The 21,570-nt window shown below is 42.9% G+C and overlaps 1 protein-coding gene across 1 annotated transcript; it reads left to right on the forward strand.

Moving 5' to 3' along the window:
• The first annotated feature begins 2,351 nt into the window (after positions 1-2,351).
• Positions 2,352-21,553, forward strand: armc2 (armadillo repeat containing 2). Its single transcript, XM_030046599.1, has 17 exons — positions 2,352-2,569; positions 2,672-2,744; positions 3,573-3,738; positions 4,658-4,793; positions 8,792-8,859; positions 9,656-9,772; positions 10,788-10,972; positions 11,083-11,185; positions 11,784-12,007; positions 12,916-13,061; positions 13,802-13,901; positions 15,451-15,778; positions 18,349-18,471; positions 18,667-18,780; positions 19,063-19,195; positions 20,264-20,421; positions 20,813-21,553. Exons 1-17 carry the CDS (start codon positions 2,352-2,354, stop codon positions 20,932-20,934), a joined length of 2,514 nt encoding a protein of 837 aa, XP_029902459.1. The 3' UTR covers positions 20,935-21,553.
• Positions 21,554-21,570: the final 17 nt, after the last annotated feature.

Raw genomic sequence — 21,570 nt, forward strand, 5'->3', positions numbered from 1 at the left:
ATGTTGCTTTGTTTGATCTCTTTCTCACTTTCTCCCTCTGCTCTTGTAAGTAGAGGCATTTTAACACAGATGGCTCTCAGTGACAAAGTTGAAAGTTGCTGTCGGGTAAACAGTACAAGAAAATCTATAAGGCTACATATTAATCATTTAAGATTAATTATAATTTTCACATTACATTTTTAAAACACTGAGTCACTGACCTTAATCCCCTTCACTTACACTGTTTGGTTTTTCAGTTGGGGTCTGATATCGACTTGTGATTTTTGTTATCCAGCTGTAATAAATCATATCAGATTCTGGTTACAGTTGTTTGCCATGGTCTCTGTGTTGTAAAAGGTCTGTGTGCTGTGGCAGGGGTTGTAAATTATGAAATTGCTCCTTTAGGGTGCCAACTGCAAATAAAATGCAATAGACTGTCGACTGTTTGCTGCGGTTGAAGGGCATTTGTGCACCTCAAACCAAAAAGAGGGCAACAGGATTACCCACCCATATGCCACACAACACAAATACTGTTATATCATAGAGCTGCTAAATATCCTATACATGTGTTAACATTTTTTTTCCCCCACACAGTGCCGTTTTTCATTATTATACATCCTTTTATAAGCATTTCTTGAGGTTATAAATGATCTTATCAGGGTGATTAGATTAAACCTCAGTTGCTGACAATGAAGATGAATCGAAATGAACTTAATGACCTTGCATTTTCCCTCACTGGAGCTGTGCGAAGTTGTGCAGGCTCTCCATCAACTCCTCCACTTTTTCCTCTCAAATGAGACAGGCGCGTGTCCGCTGGGCTCGCGACACTCATTTAGCGGAGCTCGTGCACGTGACGTCACCCGGGTTCAGTTAGCTGACGGCGAAATTCACACTTCTCAACACACTTGAGGTGTCATGATTTTTCCCGTTTTGCCGGTGGAGGTTGGGTTTTTCTTTTGGATTTGGAGTTTAACTAGCTCGGACGACAGGTAACGGTAAGTTTGCCAGCTTTGTTTTCACAGTTCACTCAGATATTCACACACAAACTCAGGTTTTTTCACGCAAACACACTCCCGTGGATTTTCATCTCTAACCGCTTTCTGTTTATTCGTGGTGAAATTCAAAACCCCTGTAAAGAATTTAAACTTTATTTTGGGACGCCAGCAACTAAACACGCCTTCCACCGTGATAAGATTATTAGTTTGTTTGGTGTTTTGTGGGGGGGAAGAGGTTTGTTGTCAAAGCTGCTTCCACGGCGGCACTTGGTTACCATGGAGACCGAGCGTGAACGCGCACCGTGAATCCTCGCTCACAAGCACGCCTCAACTCAGTGAGGCTGTGTTGTGTTGGTTTCTCTTGACCTCGTCTGCAGAAATCAAATAAATGCAACTAATTTAAATGGATCTAAGGGTTTTCATTTTTATTTTATCCAGCTTGTGCTGATGAGCAAACTAAATCAGATCGTAAATGGGTTTCAGGGACTTAATAATAAAGTAAACTAGGCTGATGAATGTTGGCTGGTGGGTTTTTCTACTGTATCATCCGCCATCACACTGTGGTTATTTCCCATTCCAACAAACAGTATTTAGCTGGTAAAATTATTATAATGAGTGGAAAGTTACAAAATACATTTACTCAAGGGCCAGCACATTTGTGAGACTTCATACCTTTACTGTAGGACATTTCAGAGGGACATTTATCTGCTTTTTATTGCATTACATTGATCTAATGCCTGCAGTTTCTATCTACTTTGCAGAATAAGGTTTTACATGCCAAATATGAAATATGATGTATCGTTGCAGATGAAATTAGCCAACAGTATATGGAGCAGCTGCTTCTAGCGCAGCCTGGACCACTTGCGACAATGAAATAACTCTTACAGGTTAATGCCTCAATGATTTAATACTCAAAGGAACCAATTTTCAGTACTTTTAGGTTTGATACATGAGTAGGATTTACAGATAGCACTTGATGGACCTGCAATATCAGTAATGCATCAATAAGTCTCTAAAAGGAACCATTCCTCACTATGACTACTTTTACTTACTTTTATAGTTTACTTAAGTAGTGATTTTTTCCAATATGACATCGATACTTTGATTTGAGGACTTTTTCCGCCACTGATAGTTATTGGATTCAGTGAGCACTGTGACAGGAGGATGAAAAATGTCTTCCTATGTTTGAAATGTTATGTGGTGGCAAACCCAGAAACACTCAAAATGCATGGTTTATTTTCTGTCCTGGCACTGCCCTTATTATTTTACATGGCCAACTCTTTTCCATCAGCGATACACCCCATAACCACTCACATAATGAAATCAACCCACTGAAGTCATTTGTGGACCATCTTGGCAAATGTCACGTAGGCCTAAATGGCCTCTATGGAGAGGAAACGTGAGATCGCCAGCCCATTCACCCCAAGGCGCTGTGCTCTGAGGAAAACAAGTGCAGAAATAGTCAGCGAAGCCAGACAGTCCCTACGAACCCTGTGCACCCAGCGGCCGTTTACTCCAAAAGATGGACACAGGCAACTGTTTGGAGGGAGCTCTGTTCGTGCAAATCATGACGGCAGGCCTCCATCTACTTTCAGGTCAGACACAAACTCGAAAACTAAATCTCCTTTTAGCTCTGAGGTTCTGACATCAGTTTTGTAACATGCAGAAATAATGAGCCGTTTTTTTTCCCCTTGCAGCATCCATGCTCGAAATTTTGATGCTCCTGACTCTCGGCCGGGTTCAGGGACTCGCCTCTCCCCTCTAGACCACGTAAGTTTCCTCACACACAAGCTTACTACACACCCACTTATGGCACTCCAAACAGTAATTCATATTCAGATGAAGGTCTTATCCGCGGTAAGCTTGGATACATATCTGCATATTCTAATATTATAAATATTACCATGAACCCTGAACTCACACAGACTGAGAAAAGCAGTAAATAGGATAAAGAGTGTATACACCTCGGTATGTCAGCTAAGCATCCTATTTGGATTTCTTATAACCAGGATGAGAGTTTATCTGCTTTCAATAAATGGGATTAAGATGTTTATGTGAGACAGCTTAAGATATGAATAAATGAGTAACGTAAATAATTGCATCACTCTCGCTGGAAAAAAATCACTGCCATAACAAGTCATTTAGTCTCATTTTCAGGCTTAAAAATGTTGTTTATCTTAAAACAAGTGGGGGAAAAAATCTGCCAGAGGGATGAGATAATGCCACTTTTTTCCAGTGCAGTTTCACTTGTTTCAGTATTTTTCTCCTGGAACAAGAAAAAATATGTTGAAACACTGCAGAATAATATGGCAGATCAACCCACTAGTATGAAGAAAATGACACTTGACTCAAGACAGTTCTGGAAATTAGCTGATAAGTATTGGAAACAAGTGTACTTATCTCATCCCACTGGCAGAATCTACCACTTAGTTTAAGAAAAACTAGATTTTAACACTGAAGATGAGACTAAATGAATTGTCAAGATTATGATTTTTTGCAGTGCTGAGCACCGACAGTAAGTACTAGTGAATTCTAACTGTGGCACACTTTTTTTTTTACAGTATTTCACTGATTTTATAATTGTTTACATGATACCAGAAGGTAAAGCTTCCAGTCCCATTCGATGCTGAGGGTCAAGTCAAGGCTCATCCCAAACCCCCCAGTGACCCACTTGACGTGAAAAAGGGGGTGGCAGGGGCCCGAGCTCGCCTTCTCAGGGCTGGATCTCTGAATACATTGCCTCCCGTGGAGCGACACAGAGACGGTAAGCAAGGAGAAAGATGGACTGATGAAAAGTCTCTATTGAGGGAGAAAAGATGGTGTGAAAACAAAGTGTGAAAAACAAAATACAAGACATTTTTTATTGAAGAGAAAAATGGAACAGCAAAGGATGGTAATTGGATTTATAGCACACAATTATGTAATTATTGTAAGATCCATAAATCATCCATGCTGTGCTTTTGTCAGAGCTGTTATTAAAGGAGAATTTGCACGGTATTTTAACAATGGGACTGCAGGCATTTTTGAAGCAAAGCATAATCATTTTGATGCTAAACATAGTCAAACCATTAGAGAGGCAAAATGACTTCACACAGAGTTAAGAACGTCTGCATGAATAGTCGGGAAGCCTGGAAACTACGTAGGTGTGACTAATTTTCCCCCATCTTCACACCACCTATTTATATATACAGTAAGAGGTCGATAACAGCATGTATCCAGCAGGTAAAACTGGGACAAAAAAACACCTTTAATTTCTCTCATTGGATCTCTTTAAATCTCCTATGCAGGCGGTAGGAGCGCTTGAGCAGCTTGTCTCAAAGGGAAATGAATAGAGTCATTCACAGGCCGACATTATACCTGATTTACATTCTCAGTGGTTGCTTTGGATGAAAAACGTAATTTAATGCAGCTGTTTTGAATGGAAAATGAGTACTCCCTGTCTCGAACCTTTGCTTGGTTTAATGTTCTACTACTAAGAACAAGAAAATGGATAATGAGGATATTCAAAAGCTTTCAGTGAGTTTGGGAATCTTTGACTTCTACATGGATACTTATGCAGCAGACAAATTGAAACTTAAGTATTCATCCACTGTAAGAGGTGGAAATCTTACAGCAGAGGCTCAGCACAGCACATTTTCCACCCTGTAAATAACCTGTTGCCACTCCTGCCTCTCGGTTTTTAGCAGAGGAGAGATTAAGTCCAGGCTCAGAACAAAAGCAGCAGTCAGCTAAAGGAAAGGACAGGAGACCCCCCAGTACAGACCACACGGAGAACCGTGGTCCCCCCAAACCTGGCCCACGCAGAGCAGCAAGTGAAAGGTACGCTTTCTGTCCTGCTCTATGACTTTCACTGTTTGCCTCTCTCTCTCTCGCTCACTCTCTCCTCCACACTCCCACCCTCTGCTGCTCCCTCTTTTTGACCAAAGTGACAGTGTGACAATGCGCTGAAGATTTATTGGCACGCAAAGGTTGCTGTGGTAGCCATTTGCTGGATGGAGCTGAATTATAGGTCCTATTCTTGTGTTTCAATAATGCCTCCCACATTTGCGTAATTTTGTCTTTTTTTTTTTTTTTTTTTTTTTTTTTGGCAAGTCTCTCTGCCATGTCTTCAGTATGTTCAGTTCAAAGACTTTCTGCTATGTGTTGCTTTATGCTTTCTCACTCATTCTGGCTCTTTACTTGTCTAGAATGCAAATGTGTTGAAGGCACTGCAGGAGCTTGCCTTGCTCCTCTGTGAGCTCAATAGGGAGAGAAAATGATTATACAAAATGTCTATAAATGTCAGGCTGTCAACATTATATTTATTATCCTTTTTAATGCACTTAATTATACAGCCATAAAACACCTTAATATATCCAAAGGAAAAGACTTAAACTAAATGAAGTGCCAGGACCTCCTACATATTTATTGGTAAGCACCATGGTTTTACACCTGTCCTTCTTAACAACTGATAGACAGGACAGCCTCCTCAAGTTGAGACACTCGACCCCATTCAGACCCGTACATACCATACAGTATATCCAGGCCATAGTCAAATGTAACCTTTTGGCCGTGCTCATTCTCAGTGAAACTGCCTATATCTGTCATCACCATCATGTGTCAGTCTTTACACTTTCACAACGCTGGGAGACTAAAATTCTGCTTTTTTTCTGCTGACCTCATCAGCTGTGTGTCAGCGCATGAGGCATAACTCTGGACGTGAGGACGGGGGCTGTCGTTAAAATCTATCCGCCTATCGATTGGGTGGGGCAGCTGAAGCTGGTGGGCGGGGGGGGTTGGACCATAAAACACTTTTACAGGAAGTCTGGCCTATTGCCTGCAGCACAAGCTCCCCATCTCCCTCTTCAAAAGCCAAGTTAACATGTAGTATGCACATAACTTGTTGCTGATAAAAGTTCCCCAAGAGATCAAACTGCAATCATTTTATGATGAAAGGGCTTAAGTTTGAAGAATTCTCCTTTCTTGTTCAAAGTGCAAGGGTCATTTTTTACAACACTGCTGGACTACAACACTTTTGGAATACTTAGGAAAACAACTAGTAACTTGTTTTGTCCCTGCACTGACTCTTCTAAAGGCTGGACCAATTAAATACAATGTGGGTTAGAAAGACACACACCAAATCAAAGAGATAGTCAAGCCAGAAGTACACAAACTGCAAGTGAAAATAGACAGACATAAGCTGAAAAATAGACACAGCATGGCAGATTAATATGATGAGTCGGAGGAGATATAAAGATAGGGGAGATTAGACATCCACTAGGTTCTTTTTCTCCAATAAGCCAGAGCTTTATAGCTCCAAATGGCTCTCTATTAGATTTGGGTGCCCATCTGGGCAAGGCTGGCAGCAGCGTGTGTTGTGACTGCAGTGCACTGGCCAGGCCTAAGACAGGGATGAGGTCATGTCTCAGAGAATGCACTATCACACAAAGAGGCCTTATTATCAGGCTCTTAATCCTATCACACAGAGCCAAAGCCCCCTCGCTGACATTCAGAACAACATGCCTTGGCCAGCACTCCCTGCTGTATATGCCCTGTGTGCCAGCCTATACCAATCACTAAGCGCCCATTAAAGTGAAAGTCAACTCTGTTGCAAAAACTCACACACTGTATGTTAATGCTAGCTTATGAACCAGTTTCACGCAACACTAAAACAGGAATCAAGACGTTTCAAGTCATAACTCAGTCAAAAAGTCATTCACGTCAGTTGAAACACTGGTGAAGTTTGAAAATCAAAGATGTCCGTGAAGATTCTCAGCCATCCAGGTCATGGTTATCCAAAGAGAACTGAATCGAGGGCAGATGGGTTTGTTTGTGTTCTGCCAAAGCTGAACGATTGTGCTGTGGATCCAAAAGTCCAATATTTTTCTCATTTTCCCCCAGTACTTCTTTTGCACTGTGCCAAAAGTCACTACAATAGCAAGCAGCTGTCAGAAATATTGTAAGTATGGATTGATCCCTCTTGAACGACCCCAAAAAAAGTCATAAACACAAATAAGAAAGCTGGACGTTGCTTGCTACCTGGGGTGCCAAGATGTGACATAATCACTATTGTTGGTACCATGCCATAACGTTTAGCAAATTAACATATTAAAATATCAAATGCAAAACTGGTGTCAATGTCTGCTTAATTCTGTCATTGCAGCACAAAGTAGCTCTGTGCGACCTGGTTTCTTTTCTAGTAACCAAAAAGCTGTTTTTCGTTCATTTTGCTGAACGACAAGGTGACTAGAAGCATATGAAAGCAACAAGACTCTTGCACCAGGTGCTCTGAGAATAGGGAAAATCTAGGTAAAAATTGTACTCTTGGACCCACGGGGTAATTGTTTGGCTTCAGAACACTTGGATTATGCTGTTTGGAGTGATTTTATGGTATTTTTAAAAAAAAAATCTTTCAACAACTCTCAAGAAGCAGTCTCTATTCACTGCAGTTTTTTTTTGTTTGTTTTTTTTTTGAGACGTTCGCTACAGAGCTACTCCACTCACTCAGTCACGGTTATATTTACAGACAAACTTCACCAGTTTTTCCACTGCCATGAAGATAGGTAGATAATAACAGAGTGTTCATTTTTGAGAGGTCTTGTCCTTTAACTGGTGACATCATCATGTAACAGTCTCTGGAGCTGCTCCATTGGGAATGAATAGGAGACAGACTGTGGACATTTTGACAATAGCTGGGGCCATTTTCTGGCATATGGGCCCATTTTCCTGTTCATATCTGTTAGCGAGACCATGAAATTAAGCTCATTTGAGTGCGAAAGCTCAAACAAATATTCTCCAAAGTCAGCCAATGTCAGCGCAGAAACTCTAGAAAGTGTGGACAGATGACATCGCGTTCATCTTCATCAGGCCCGATTCATATTTTGAGAATAATATATGCAAATTCTGTTTTAAGATGGAGCTTTAGTTTTAGGGTGAGATGTGTGAACTTGAAAGATTTTACAGCAATATGAGAGCAGAGAGGGTAGAATGACACAGCCTGCTGTTTGTGTTTACTTCATTTGGTGTTTATACCAATCATTTCCTCAGCTGGTCACATTTAGTACACACTGTTTAGTAGCGGGAGGCACTTTGTACACAGTGTTACACAAAATCTAATCTGAATGTCCTTATCTTTGTGTGTCAGTAGAACAGTGTATACTTGACAGTGACATGCAGAAAAGCAAGACGTACCGGTGACATGCAGAGGGCAGGCCACAGCACATAGAGTTTGATGCTGCTTTACCGTTATACTGCATGTAGGTGGTGAGACTGTGGAGACAGCTCATAGTGACGAAGCATGAACGGCTTAAACCAGGCTGCCCACAAAGCTGAGATCTTAGTTCCTGTCTGTTGTGGATTGCAGTTTGCGATGCACGCAAGCAGACACACACACACACATGAACACACACACATGAACACACACACACACACACACACACACTCACATGCACATTCAGGCTTGCATGCACACAGACACACATGCACTTGCACATATATACATACTCATACTCTCTTTCTTTCTCACACACACAGAACACAGATAACAACATTGGGCACAAGTTCAATGTCTCAACCTCTGTTGCAACAGTGACACCTAGCGGCACATGAAGAGAATACACGTGTAGTTTAGCACTGAGTCTGGGTGACAGAATATGAAGTCAGCAACTTTACGTGGAATTACACTGTTGGCCACACTGATTAAATTAAACTGGTGCCTCTTTAATGTCTGAAACAAGTCTGAACTCTCAAAGTCAATGTTTTGCCCGTAATATGTCTTCTCTCAACATTGTCAAAAATCTGATGCAATGTTGTGTTTTTGTGTCTCTGTGTGTCTACAGCGGGTTAACTCAGCCTGATGTTGACTCAGCCATCAGACTAACAGAGTGGGGAGCAGGACCGAGAACAGGTTTGTCCAGATATACTAAATGAACCTCAAAGGTGTCTTTAAAAAACACAATGCATCCTCAACACAAATTATACTTTCTTAGCAGCATGCAGGTTGGGATGTGTCTACAGGTTTACCTCATGTAACATCATAACCACATGTTTAATTTGCTGGCTGATTTTGTCTCTTAAGGTTGCCATGAATTCATACTGAAATCAAATCAAGCCTGCCTCAGTACAGCCTACATAAACATAAATGTACTTAATGAGCATAGAAATGCTAGAAAACAATATGTACTTTCAGCTGCACCACAAATACCTCTCTGTTCTCCCAAATGAGTGAGCCGTGCAGAGTGTCAAACTTTGATCGGGGTGTTGTTGCTAAGGGCCCAATTCCCACCAAGAGCTGCAGCCAGCCAATAGCTGAGAGAGCTGTTGGTTTGGGCAACCACAGTTTCCTGCATCACATCGTGCAGGGGGGATATGCAAATGTTCAGTTAAAAGGTGCCTGTGTGAGAGATCACACACACTTGTGCGCGCACACACACACGCACACACACACATGTACATGCAGAAATGTTCATAAAACACACACTTTGTGACACATGCACACACGCCCACATGCACCTCTGCACATCAGCACAGAAAACAAATTAGAGGAAGTGTAGATGTAGATGGTGACCTTTTACTTTGGCATCAAACTTCCTGCTGTTTTATTTTAAGACAGTGAACTTGTGAACCATGCCTGGCGCTCATGTGTACCGTCTGGGTTTGGAGGTGGTAACTGTCTAACTCTCATTCCTTTCTGCACATTTCAGAGCACGGGAATGGAGACGGAACTGCAAGTGTGGAGGAGGATGCAGAGTCATTGGTCTGGAAAAATAAAATTGTTCCTCTTCTGCAAGAGCTGGGGTCTGCGTCTACAACTGGTGATGGTAATGAAATAGGGAACCCCAGTAAAAAAGTGCAAACATGTGAGATGCCAGCACATGTCCGTTTAAGTAATTCAATAAATACAAAATATCTGTGGCCTACTTGCTGTCTGTGTTAAAGAGTATTTCTAAAGCTAATCTAAAGTGCATAGTATTTTTTAAATTAGAATTAAGCTTCTCTTATTAGTGCCACATTCTTCAGCTTCCTGACTTCTTTTCATTTTCAACCAACAGGCTGGGAAATTGATTGTTTTTAGGGCCAGCAGACAGTCATGCATGAACTCTAACAAATGAAAAAGCACTGTCATTTCAACCATCGAAGAAAGGCAAACAAAATAATGTTATGTTTGGCATCCCTACAGAATTGTCTTAGACTGAAACTGCAGTGTGACAGCCATGAAATGAAATCTATGGCTGTAAATATTTTAGCACTCTACAAATTTAATGGAAAATTCATTTGAAAGATAAATATTAAATATTTATTGTACCAAGAGCCTTCTGGCTCATGCATAAAACACCTTTCAGATGCACTGGGAAATTGCAGTAAAGTGTTGAGCTTGAGGCTGTAGCCAACCATTTTTAGAAATGGCCAAACCCTTTTATTTATGTAGGGAAAACATTTATTTTACGTCAAAAACAAGGAAAAGTCTCCACCCTTTCTCTTCCTCTGTGTCAATATTATAGCTGCCTCTTGCAGAATTGCTGCCTTGCGTTTGACCACTGAGACTCAGAGCTGTTTCTTAGCAGACGGAGGACTCATGCTGAGTGTGGTTTCACTGCTGGCCAATTTATTATTGATGGTGATGATTTAACCTCATGCAAATAATGAGTATACAACAATGAGCTTAGCATACAGCACATATGCCACAACACACATAAAAGACTCCTCATCTGTATTATGTAGCTACAGACATATCATTATAGTATGTGTTAGTATGTGTTTTTGTTTTGGTGACCTTGCTGTCTCTGTGCTTGGTTTTAACATGTTGGCCTGAATCTGCTTTTCCTGTGACGCCAGGCAGAACTGAGGGCTCAGTGGATCGTTTGTGTGATTTGTGCAGCCGTCTCCACGGCATCCTGGCAGAGCAGGACATGCTCGGCCGACGCTGCAAGAAGAGGGTAGGGATACTCCGAACGCTCTTCCGCCTCATCGACCTTAACTCTGACCAGCTCAACGTGCACATCGCCAAACTCTGCCTTGCTGTGAGTCATATACCGTACATGTTTGGGAGTGTGACGTGTCTGCAGCTTTATCCAGTGAATTCAATATACCTATCTGTAATTATCATATTTTTTTTTATTCTTGTCTCCAGCTGTGTGTCAGCGGAAACAACCTGCTAAACATCTGTAAACTCATCTACAAGGTCAGCTGCAGTGAAAGCAACGACGTCCTCTTCCAGAACAACTCCATCATAGGTGTGGAAGGTGCACGTTACAGAAGTCCAAATGACTTTTTTAAAAGGCACAGTTTCCAATACAGTCTGTGTGGATCTCCTGAGGGCCCATGCATTTTGATACGTTTACTGTGTTTATATCGTAGTTGCAACTCATTTATAACAAAAAAAAAAAGCAAGGGAAATCCTGTTTTCTGCTGAACAGGACCTTTGCATCCGACTCTAGGTCAGATTTATTTAGATCAGAAGTTCCCATTCATTCTGTACCAAGTCCTGTATAACACAAAAACAAATCCTCTCAAATGGGTAGAGGTGTAGCAATTCATACATTGCATAGATGCATCAATTAGAAATGAAGCAGATTCAACTGCACCAATCTGTTTTTGAACTGAATTTGAGCGAGTTATTCCAAAAAAGAAAAATCGTTTCTAAATCGAATTGCCAACTAATGAGTTGTAAAAGCAACTGAAATTTCTATCACGCCAAAATATCCCACCTCTACAGATGGGATTCTTCAGGGTGAATTCTTACCAAACAGTGATCTATAGGCTAATGTGGAGCCATGTGGGGGAGCACATTTTGGAAGGCCCTGTTTCAGGTTATTTTCTGTCTGTGCCCAGACTCTCTGCTCGCCGTGCTGAGCAGTGAGGATGTGTCTGCGTCTGGGGAAGCTCTGCTCTACTGCGTCGCCACTCTGAAATTTCTCTCTGGAAACAACGCGCTCCTCAGACTCCTATTGGCCAAGAACTGCATTGGTGTGTCCCAGCAGCTCATCCAGAGGCTCCACACACTGTCAGTGCAGGGAGACGCCGCCCAAACCATCGCAGGGCACATCCATGTACAGGTGAACACATACAGAGGCCGCGCTGATATAGTGGGCAAGTCAAAATGTAAACAGAAATCACCTTACTCACTAGTCATTATTAATTATTTTTCAGTATGTTGGGCAGAAAAATTGAATAACTGACAAAATTTAAAGCAAGTGTTAAACTTCAGAGCTGATGTGTGGATTAGGGTTTTGGTCCAAACTGGTCTTGTCTGGTTCTACATGATGATGAATCAAAAATCCGGATGGGAACTCAAAGCAGCTACTTCTGCCAAAACACTGACTGCATACTTCTTCAATAGTTTGTTTAACTGAGTAAAAAGCATGGACATATTCAAAAGCAATAAAAAAAACACCAAATGATAAATCTTGTTATGTGTGTCCATGGTCTGTGAAGCTTTGATGTGGATTTTCCTGCTATTAGTTAACAATGTTATTGTTTCTGTCTGGTATAAGCTGCTCCCAGAGCATAATGTTCTCTGTACTGGCCTGACTGTTGCCCCGGCATCCCGCCCAGAAACACACCCTGCTTCACTTTACAGAAAATCACTGCCGCTAATGACACAAGTTGGCCCAAGTGAACATCTTGAGTCAGAAACAAGTGGGCGCTGATTCTCCGGGACGTTCTTCATCTTTCACTGTTGCCGTGTGTTTGAAATTAGAGTTTCCCTCTTGTGATAGAATGATTTATAGCTACGCTGAATAGCTTCCGCTTCCTCTGCTGTATAGCGTCCTGTGCAGGCCAGCAGCCAGGCCTAATGAGCACATGGCCAGCATCGCGTGCTGGACACAATAGCAAGAGAAAGAGGATACACGCAACGCTGCCCTAAATATAACACACACAGATATGTGTTCTCTGCACACACTTCTTTTCTCCTTACTCTCTCTTTCTGTCTCTCTGTCTGCCTGACCTCTGACCCCTGAAGCTGACAGCAACCCTGAGGAACCTCGCCGACCACCCAGAGTCTCGCCCCCTCTTCGTCTCCCACGCTGTCCTATCAGAGCTTTGCGTGGTGCTGCGACATCACCGGGAGGACCAGGACATCTGCACCAACATTGCTAGAATATACAGGTAACACACAACTCGGCATGACATCAAACTTCAACTAGTGTTTAGACTCAAATTTGCCCTTGGTGTGGTAAAGTAAAGTTTCTCCTCTCTCTCCTCGTCTTCCTCCCCTCAGCTCTCTATAATCCAAACTAACATAATCCATCACGAGCTGATCAAAACAGGCCATTGTTCAGCTCTCTAATCCTCTATTCCCTATTTTCTACTTCTGCTAGTAGTCCCTTTTCATTCCTTTATTTTATTTTTCATAGTCCTCTTCTATGAAATGAAGATCTCATATAACATATTTCACTTGAGTTTTGTGGCATTTATGAGCTTTTCAGTATACCACAGCAAAAAAAAAAAAAAAAAATCCTGGTAGCGACACCTTTGATAATTTCCACACAGGCGCAGTTTTCAGTGTAGAAGAAAAGCTACTGTGTAAGTCATCCTCATGTGCAAAAGTTTAAAGATTTAAATGGAACATTTAATGCTGACTGTTTAAGAAAATGTTTTTTTTTTCTTTTCCAGTGCAAACAAATGATGGTTTTTAGCTTTTAGTAAGAGCTTTTTGGCTCATTTTGCCTGAATATTTTTGTCCGAGACAATTATAGCATGAAAATGAGATCCCAGCCCAGGCCTGCTTATGCACTCCATTAGCAGCGTTGATTAAATCTCTCAATATTTAGTCAGGCTGGCAGAGCGGGCAGTGAGTGGATGGATGTGGATGGTCAGTGGTATTTGTTGTCCCCTCTCTCGCTCAGCAAACTCTCTTCTTACTCGGAGTGCCGCCTGGCGCTGGCCCAGACCCCCGGCTGCTACCAGCTATTTATAGAACTGCTGAGCAAACACCAGCCGAAACAGGTGAGTTCACTCTCCCCACTGCTCCCTCTGTGTGTGTGTGTGTGTGTGTGTGCGTGTGTGTGTGCGTATGACAGTCGGTGTGCTTGATAGGGGAAGGCGACAAGCCTATTCTGTGTTTATGCCGCAGCCCCACTAAGCATGTTTACCTTCAGAGCAAGTTGTTTATGTACACCAAGTCCGAGTACATTTACAGCACAGTGTGTGTCTGGACGGAGTGTTTCTCTCTCACTCTGCTGTGTGTGTCTGTGTTTTGACGTGTAATCAGCATCCCAGGAGAGGCTGAGGAGGGGAGAACGGAGGGAGGGGGAGAGGAGGAGGGAAAGTGACTAGGGAAGGGGGTTAAATGGAGAAAAGAGGGAGGAGGGGCAGATGAGAGGAAGAGACTGAGGGGAGAGGACAGGGAAAAAATAAAGTAGGCATGGAAGAAAAAAAGCAGGCAGGGAGGCAGGGTGGAGGTTTGGCACTCAGACAGGACTGACGTATTCTTAATCATCCAGGGAATAAAAACACAACACACACAGGACATGAAGACATGTAATGAACACCTTGTCTGTGGGACGGCCCGTCCTGTCCTCATACCAGCGTCGCTATCTAGGTTTATGGCAGTAATGTGTGTTTGCTTGTGTGTGTGTGTGCGTGTGTGTTCTTGGCTCATCTACTCTTCATGTGATTGGAGCTCTTGGAGAAAACAAACCGCATGTAGGATGTTTACTTTGCCTTTTTTCTCAGTAAGCCGACTCGTTATAAAGATAAGGTGTACAGCGATGATTTTTCTTGGCTGCCCATCATAGACAGTGGCTCCAGCTCCAATTGGGAAGGTGCAAATGGGCCATAAGTGATGTTGACGCAGGTGTCATTGCATGGGGCTATAAAGAGCAACGAGTGCCCCAGATTTGTTGACATCCAAACCTTAAATACACAGGCCTTCATGTTGGTTTTTCTTCCTAGCAAGAAATCAGCCCCCGCCCCTCATACAGGCCTTTACTCTGAATGGTCTACAGGTGTGGAGTTTCTTTTTCCACCTTTCGAATTTCTGTGCTGAAAGGTGCGTCTTAAATGTTATTGTAACTGGCTTTAAAGAGATCTTCGGAGAGCTGTTTGCAAATTCAGCTTGCTAAAAGCTCCACGGCACCGTGCCAGGCGGTGATGTGAGACTGGGTAGAGCGATGACATCCATTTAACAGAAAGCTACAATAGCTACTCATCACAGCCCGTGATAATGCAACTCTGTGCAGTTTAAGGAAGGACATTTTACCTTATGAAATGCCAAAATGCTCAAAATATATTATTAACCACTGCTTCTGAATAGATTTAAGGCTCTGCGAAGAAAACTGGACGCCCTGAAAGCTAAACATGGCTAACAAGGCCAAGAAGCATCCTACACATTTAATGTTGATTCCCTTTGATTCAGAAGTTGCTGGAATTTTTTTTTTATATATTTGATAAGATTTGAAAGATGTTTTTACAATCATTTAATTCAGTAAACCATGTCATACAGTTTTGCCTTATCTGATCAAATTGAGCATTACTCTCCACTTTCCTCCCACAGGATCTTGTCGTGCGCCTCCTTTTCACCCTTGGGAACCTCGCCTCCAAAAGCGACGAGGCGCGGGAGCAGCTATTCAGGTGCGGCGGCTGCTTGGACACACTCCTCCAGCTGTACCGCAGCTACCAGCCAAGGGACAGCTCGCACACACACACAGAAAAACACCCCGAGTCCCCCGACAAGCCTCGCGCTCCTCCAGCTAATTTGCGGGATGAGGAGGACGTGCTGGTGAAGCTGGTCAGGGTGCTGGCTAACATGTGCATCCACCGTGCCGTGGGCCCGGCGCTGGCCGCCAACACGACCTGCGTCCAGCTGCTGGTGGAGACGCTGGGTGAGCAGAGAGCAGATCACTGAACACTGAACCCCGTGTTATTACATCTCTATTGTAGAACAGAGAGCTTTCACATCCAAACTGTGCAGGTTTGTCAGAGGACCTGTCGAGACTAGAGTGATAAATAAACTCCCACACACTTTACTGCTCTTTAAGGGAATACTCCAGTTGGGGAAATAAAGTTACGTGAACAGTTTAGAGCTAGAAGTAACTAAGTACATTTACTCAAGTACTGCACTGAAGTACAGGTTTGAAGAACTTTACTTGAGTATTTCCATTTTGAGAGAGTACATTTCACTAGGAAATCTTTTACTTTCTTCTGCACTACATTTATCTGACAGCTGGAGTTTCTAGTTACTGTGCAGAAGCACTGTTGATGCATTGTTCAAATGTAAACTAGCCAACAGTGTGTGGAGCTGTTTGACCTACAACATTAAATTACTTTTTACTGGTTAATACATCAATAATTTAACCCTCTGAAAGGAACATTTCTTCAAAATGACTTTTATTTTTCATATTTAATTACATTTCAGTGGTTATGCTTTGAGTATTTTTCAGTTGTGGTTTTGCTACGTTTACCTTTGTAATGGATCTCAGTGGTTTTCCACCACACTCCTGATGTGCAGGAGTTGATACATCGCTCATATCTCTGTCATACAAAGAAACTTGACTGTGTGAGGAGTGTGTGCGTGTGTATATGTGTGTGTAAAAACCTAAAGTTGTGATGATAATCTTGTGTACTGTAGCATGTACAGTAAGCCTCTCTGCAAAGCAGCCAACCACTTCCCTTTTGCTGGGAACAAGACATGACTTTGGTCAAAAACACAGTTTTCATCTTTCATTTCATTCCATCTCACACTTTCCTTTCAGTACTCTCTGTTCGATGCTCAGTGCATCCTCCGCGGGTTTACCCTTTTTTTTGGGGGGGGGAGGGGGGTAAGCATTACAGAGCGAAGTGCCGCGCTGCAAGAGCAGGATGTTCTGTCACATCTCACAGCCGGCTCGGGTGTATGTGAGTGAAATGCTCCCATGTGGTTAGATGGTTTCAGGACGGGTTGAGCTGATACACAGGTGGGTGTGAGACTTTTGGTTTCTCTGCCTGCTGCCTGCCTCCCACACGGTATTCACATCAGCCTTGAGAGAGAGAGAGAGAGAGAGAGAGAGGGAGAGAGAGAGAGGGGGGGGGGGGAGGGGGGAAAGAGAGAGAGAGAGAGAGAGAGAGAGAGAGAGAATTACAGAGAAGTAGGGAGAAGCCGAGGTCAGGCTGGGAAGAGAAAAAGGGCAGCTCTCAAGAGATGCAGGGTGTGTGTGATGCACGTCAGTGCATAAGGTGGGCTGACAAAGGTGAAGACAGAAACGTAGAGGGAGATCATCAGTGAGAATACGGAGACAGTGCGATAAACTGCAAGACAGAACAACACTGAGCAGGAAAGAGCGGGCCTGGCTGATCTCCGTCCTGTTTTGATTCAGTTCCCGGCTGTAGCAGCGCGCTGCCTGACATGGCAGAGTGCTGAGGGGAGGAAGAGGAAGAGAGAAATACTCCTCACCACACCAAAGGGGCATTTCCAGTCAGAACCAGAAACGAAATTCAGTGTGACACAGGGGCCGGGTTGACAGTGCGACCGCAATATCCATGATTTATGAGCGAGCGCACAGCATCTGCTGCTATATCAGGAACAGACTCGTCTTCGAAATGTCTCACAGGGTCGTGGCTGCTTGGATCGGGTGGTATTGACCTTTTTATGCCAGTTCATGATCAAAAGAATTATATCAGGCTGTAATTACTCGCAAATAACACCCACTTTTATGATGCTGTCACAGCGTCATAAACATCAGTGTTGCCTGTCAGTCAGAAGCACTTTTATTACTCAAATACACAGCATGTCCACTGTTTGTGTGTGTGTGTGTGTGTGTGTGTGTGTGTGTGTGTGTGTGTGTGTGTGTGTGTGTGTGTGTGTGTGTGTGTGTGTATGTCTATAGAGGAAAATGCACTCAGTGTTAAAAAATACTCATAACACTGTACCTCTACTGAGCTGAATCCCCTTTTGCATTTACCCTGTCTCCTCTGCTTCATTTACACTTTATTTTTTTATGATTGTGGATTTTATGAATGATTTATCTAATTTTATGTGAACCGTGAAGACTTGTACAGTAATTCTGTGGAAGTGAGACTTTTCAAATTACAGTTTCTTAAACCAATTTGGGATCTGAGCTAAAACTATGAGCACCTTTTCACATGGAGATGTATAAAGGCCGGATCCTGTTGACCTTACAGTGCAGATGCTCCCTGTGTTCGTTCCATCATATTAGAGCTACAACTGAAGATTATTTTCATTATCAATTAACCGGTTAATTTCTCAGTTAACTGATTCGTTTTTTGGTCCAGACATTTGAGAAGCGGCATCAGAGAATTTGGAATTCAAAATGATTATCAAATTAGTTGGTGATTAATTTATTAGTTAATTGTTAACTAATCTACATCATCAGTAAGAATCACAGAAGTTGTTTTCAGAGATGGTGGTTTTCTCTCTCTCACTCTGTGTGTGTGTGTGTGTGTGTGTGTGTGACAGAGCTCAGGTCCTTGCCAGAGAGTGAGGAGCTGCTGGTGAACGTGGCTGCCACCATCAACAACCTGTCCTTCTACCAGGTGGAAAACTCTGCGGTCCAACACAACCAGCTCATCATCGCCAAGCGTAAGACAGAGAGAGAGAGAGAGAGAGAGAGAGAGAGAGAGAGGGAGAGAGAGAATAAGAAGAAGAAGATGATGATGAATATTTGAAAAATGACACCGATGAGGAATGCTTATTTAGCTGATTTATTTCTCTGCTTCTTGGTCTTCCTCATCCTCTCTCTCTCTCTCTCTCTCTCTCTCTCTCTCTTCTTCTCAGTGATGTTAAAGTTGCTGCTGAGCTCCAGTATGGACGCAGTGCTCGAGGCCACGCGCGTCTACGGAAACCTGTCACAGTCCAAGGACGTGCGGGACTTCATCATGCAAAATAAAGGTTTGTTCCGGACAGCACAAACCAAACAAATTACTCAAAAGTTGGCACAAAGTGACCATGTTAGAATAAAAGCTGACATAAGGATGGAACACACAGCGCTGCAGAACATGCCGAGGACACTAAACACACGTCTGTCCCGGTACAGTACGCACCCCTGCACACAGCACTGCATGCTTAGGCTGGACTTATGTGTGTGTGTGTGTGTGTGTGTGTGTGAGAGAGAGAGCCTGGCTGTTGACTCTGCTGATCCCATCGTCCTTGTCTTTGCTCTGCTCCCTGCAGTGTACCGCTTCGTGGTGACCCTGCTGGACTCTAAAAGCACCGAGGTGTGTTACTCAGCCTGTGGCGTCCTCACCAACCTGGGCCTGGACCCTCCCAGCAGGGCCACGCTCTCACTAGAGGGGGCTGCTGCCAAGTAAGGACTGGGACTGTGTGTGCATGTGTGTGTGTGTGTGTGTGTGTGTGTGTGTACACATCTCCATGGTGTGCAGATTGACAGGTTTCCCACTTAAAATACACTGTTAAAGCAAAATTGAACTTTGCTACAGCTCCCAAAATAACACTTTTAGCACAAACAAACACAAACAAAGTGGATTATGCCAGTGTTAAAAAACTGCAAATCCCTGCACCCATTTTTTTTTTGGAAATTAAACAGCTCTTTCTTTTTATTTCCCTATAGAAAAGTAGGAAAATAGATCCAGCAGGTAGTGTCTGAAGGAAACTTTTGCACAGTCACCTTACGCCAAGAGGGGGAAAAAAACTGATAGTACTCACAAATATTTGTAATTACAGAAAAAAATGGGTACCAGGATTGTGTTCCTTGCAATTCACTTGTATTGTATTTCATATTGTGGTGGTCTATTTTACTTTATGCCCAGTGCTGTTTTGTGTTTTGTAAACTATTGTGCTTATTTTACTTAGATGCACAGATGCACTTTTTGCTTGTAGCACATTGCAGGCAAAATTTCCCCTCAAATGGACTGTAAAATTACTACTAGAGCCACCACCCTTTTAACAGTGGCCATCATATTATCCTTCATCTGACATGTACAAAGTAACAGTGTTGACCCAATCAGTGTTTTGACTTTGCTGGGTCAGTTTTAACACCAGCAAGGAAAGTGGCCTGTTAGCACGTTGTTGACACTGCAGGCTAACGCTGCAGCGAAGGTAGCTTGTGATCGCTCTATAAACAAAACCATCAGCAGCCCAGCAGAGCAAGCTGACGTGACAGTGGTCTGCAGTTGTATGAAGCTTTCATTTCATAGTGTTTCTCCACACACACACACACACACACACACACACACACACAGGCAGTGTACACAAACACCCAGTCCTCTTTCAGATGTAGTTCCAGTGAAGTGGAGCTAATGCCCACCAGCCTGCAGGTCATGTGAATCTCTCTCCCTCCAGTCTTATGATTTGTGTGTGTGTGTGCATGTGTGTGTGTGTGTGTGTGTGTGTGTGTGTGTGTGCACGCGCGCAGGCTGGCAGACTGTCTCAGAGACTTGGGACCAGGGGATTGGCAGCTAGCAGGGCAGGTTTGTCAGACCTTATGGAACCTGACAGAGCAGGGCGGCTCGGAGAGGCTGCTGGAGAGCGAGGAGAGAGAGGCGCTGCTGGAGATCCTCACTGCTTTCTTAGGTTGGTGCACAGCAGTAAAACTCACTCACTCTTATGTAACGAGGGAAAATAGCTGAGATGACAAGACACTCTTATTGGTAACAACAGCAAGGGGTCACACACATTCACAGTGAGACCAAAATAAAGTCCTGAGAACGAATATTATTATATACTTTCTCCACTTCAACGTTGCATAGTATTTAGTGTTTTTTGAACATATGAGCTGTTTTTCTGACAGCTATCCTTGTTCTCCCTTCCATCCACAATGGAAATAGGCAAACTTAGCAGACACTTTGTTTATGGAGTTGCATTTGGTTTTTTTTTTTTTGTTGTTGTCGAATAAAATCAATCAATCATTCAATCAACCACTTAATCCTCCGTGCTTCTTCACTTGTCTCCATCCATTTCTCAGATGAAGAAGCTCTGCAGGAGAGCGCAAGCAATGACATGAGGGACTTCCACAGGGAATGCTGGGAGTTGGAGTTCCTCCCTGTGGCTCAGAAACTGAAAAACAGGCTGCAGCCTCAAGACTGAGAGAAACAGTTTCCTGATGTAATGACGTTTGCACTGCAGACTGCAATTCAACTTTTTTTTACATTGTTAAAAACCAAGATTAACTGCTGGCATGGTCCTCGAGGTCTGCAAACATTTTATGACCCCCAAGCCTGAGGTTAATCTGCACTGAAATGGTGAACATGACAATTATCTGCTTTTTCCCCTCATTTCTGGACATTATGTTGGTGAGGTCAAAGCAACACACTGGCAAGAACTTTGCCCCTAGCATGCACTCAAATGCTTCCTTGTCTTCTGCACACCTTAGTTTGCACTGTTGTTCCTGTGTTGTTGTTCAATGTCCTTCCTTTCTACAGCATTTTACTTTTCATGTCCACAATTCTGTAAAATGTTGCAATAGTTCTAGTTTCTGAGCCTTTCCTTTATAAATACAGGGATAATTTAAGATAAGCTCTTTGCACATTGAATCACCAGACATGACCTCTGTTTTGTAAGTTTTCTCGTGTTGTAAATGTGCTTTTAAGATATTCTTGTCTTGGACACAAATGACTAAGCTGGAATTTACCTCATAAACAAATGTTCTATCATCGGTGGACTGTGTGGCGTTTGGTGACCTGTGCTCTGTGAAACTTGTAGATAATAAAACACATCAGATGA

Source organism: Myripristis murdjan, chromosome 24 (genome assembly GCF_902150065.1).
Source record: "Myripristis murdjan chromosome 24, fMyrMur1.1, whole genome shotgun sequence".
NCBI lineage: Eukaryota > Metazoa > Chordata > Actinopteri > Holocentriformes > Holocentridae > Myripristis > Myripristis murdjan.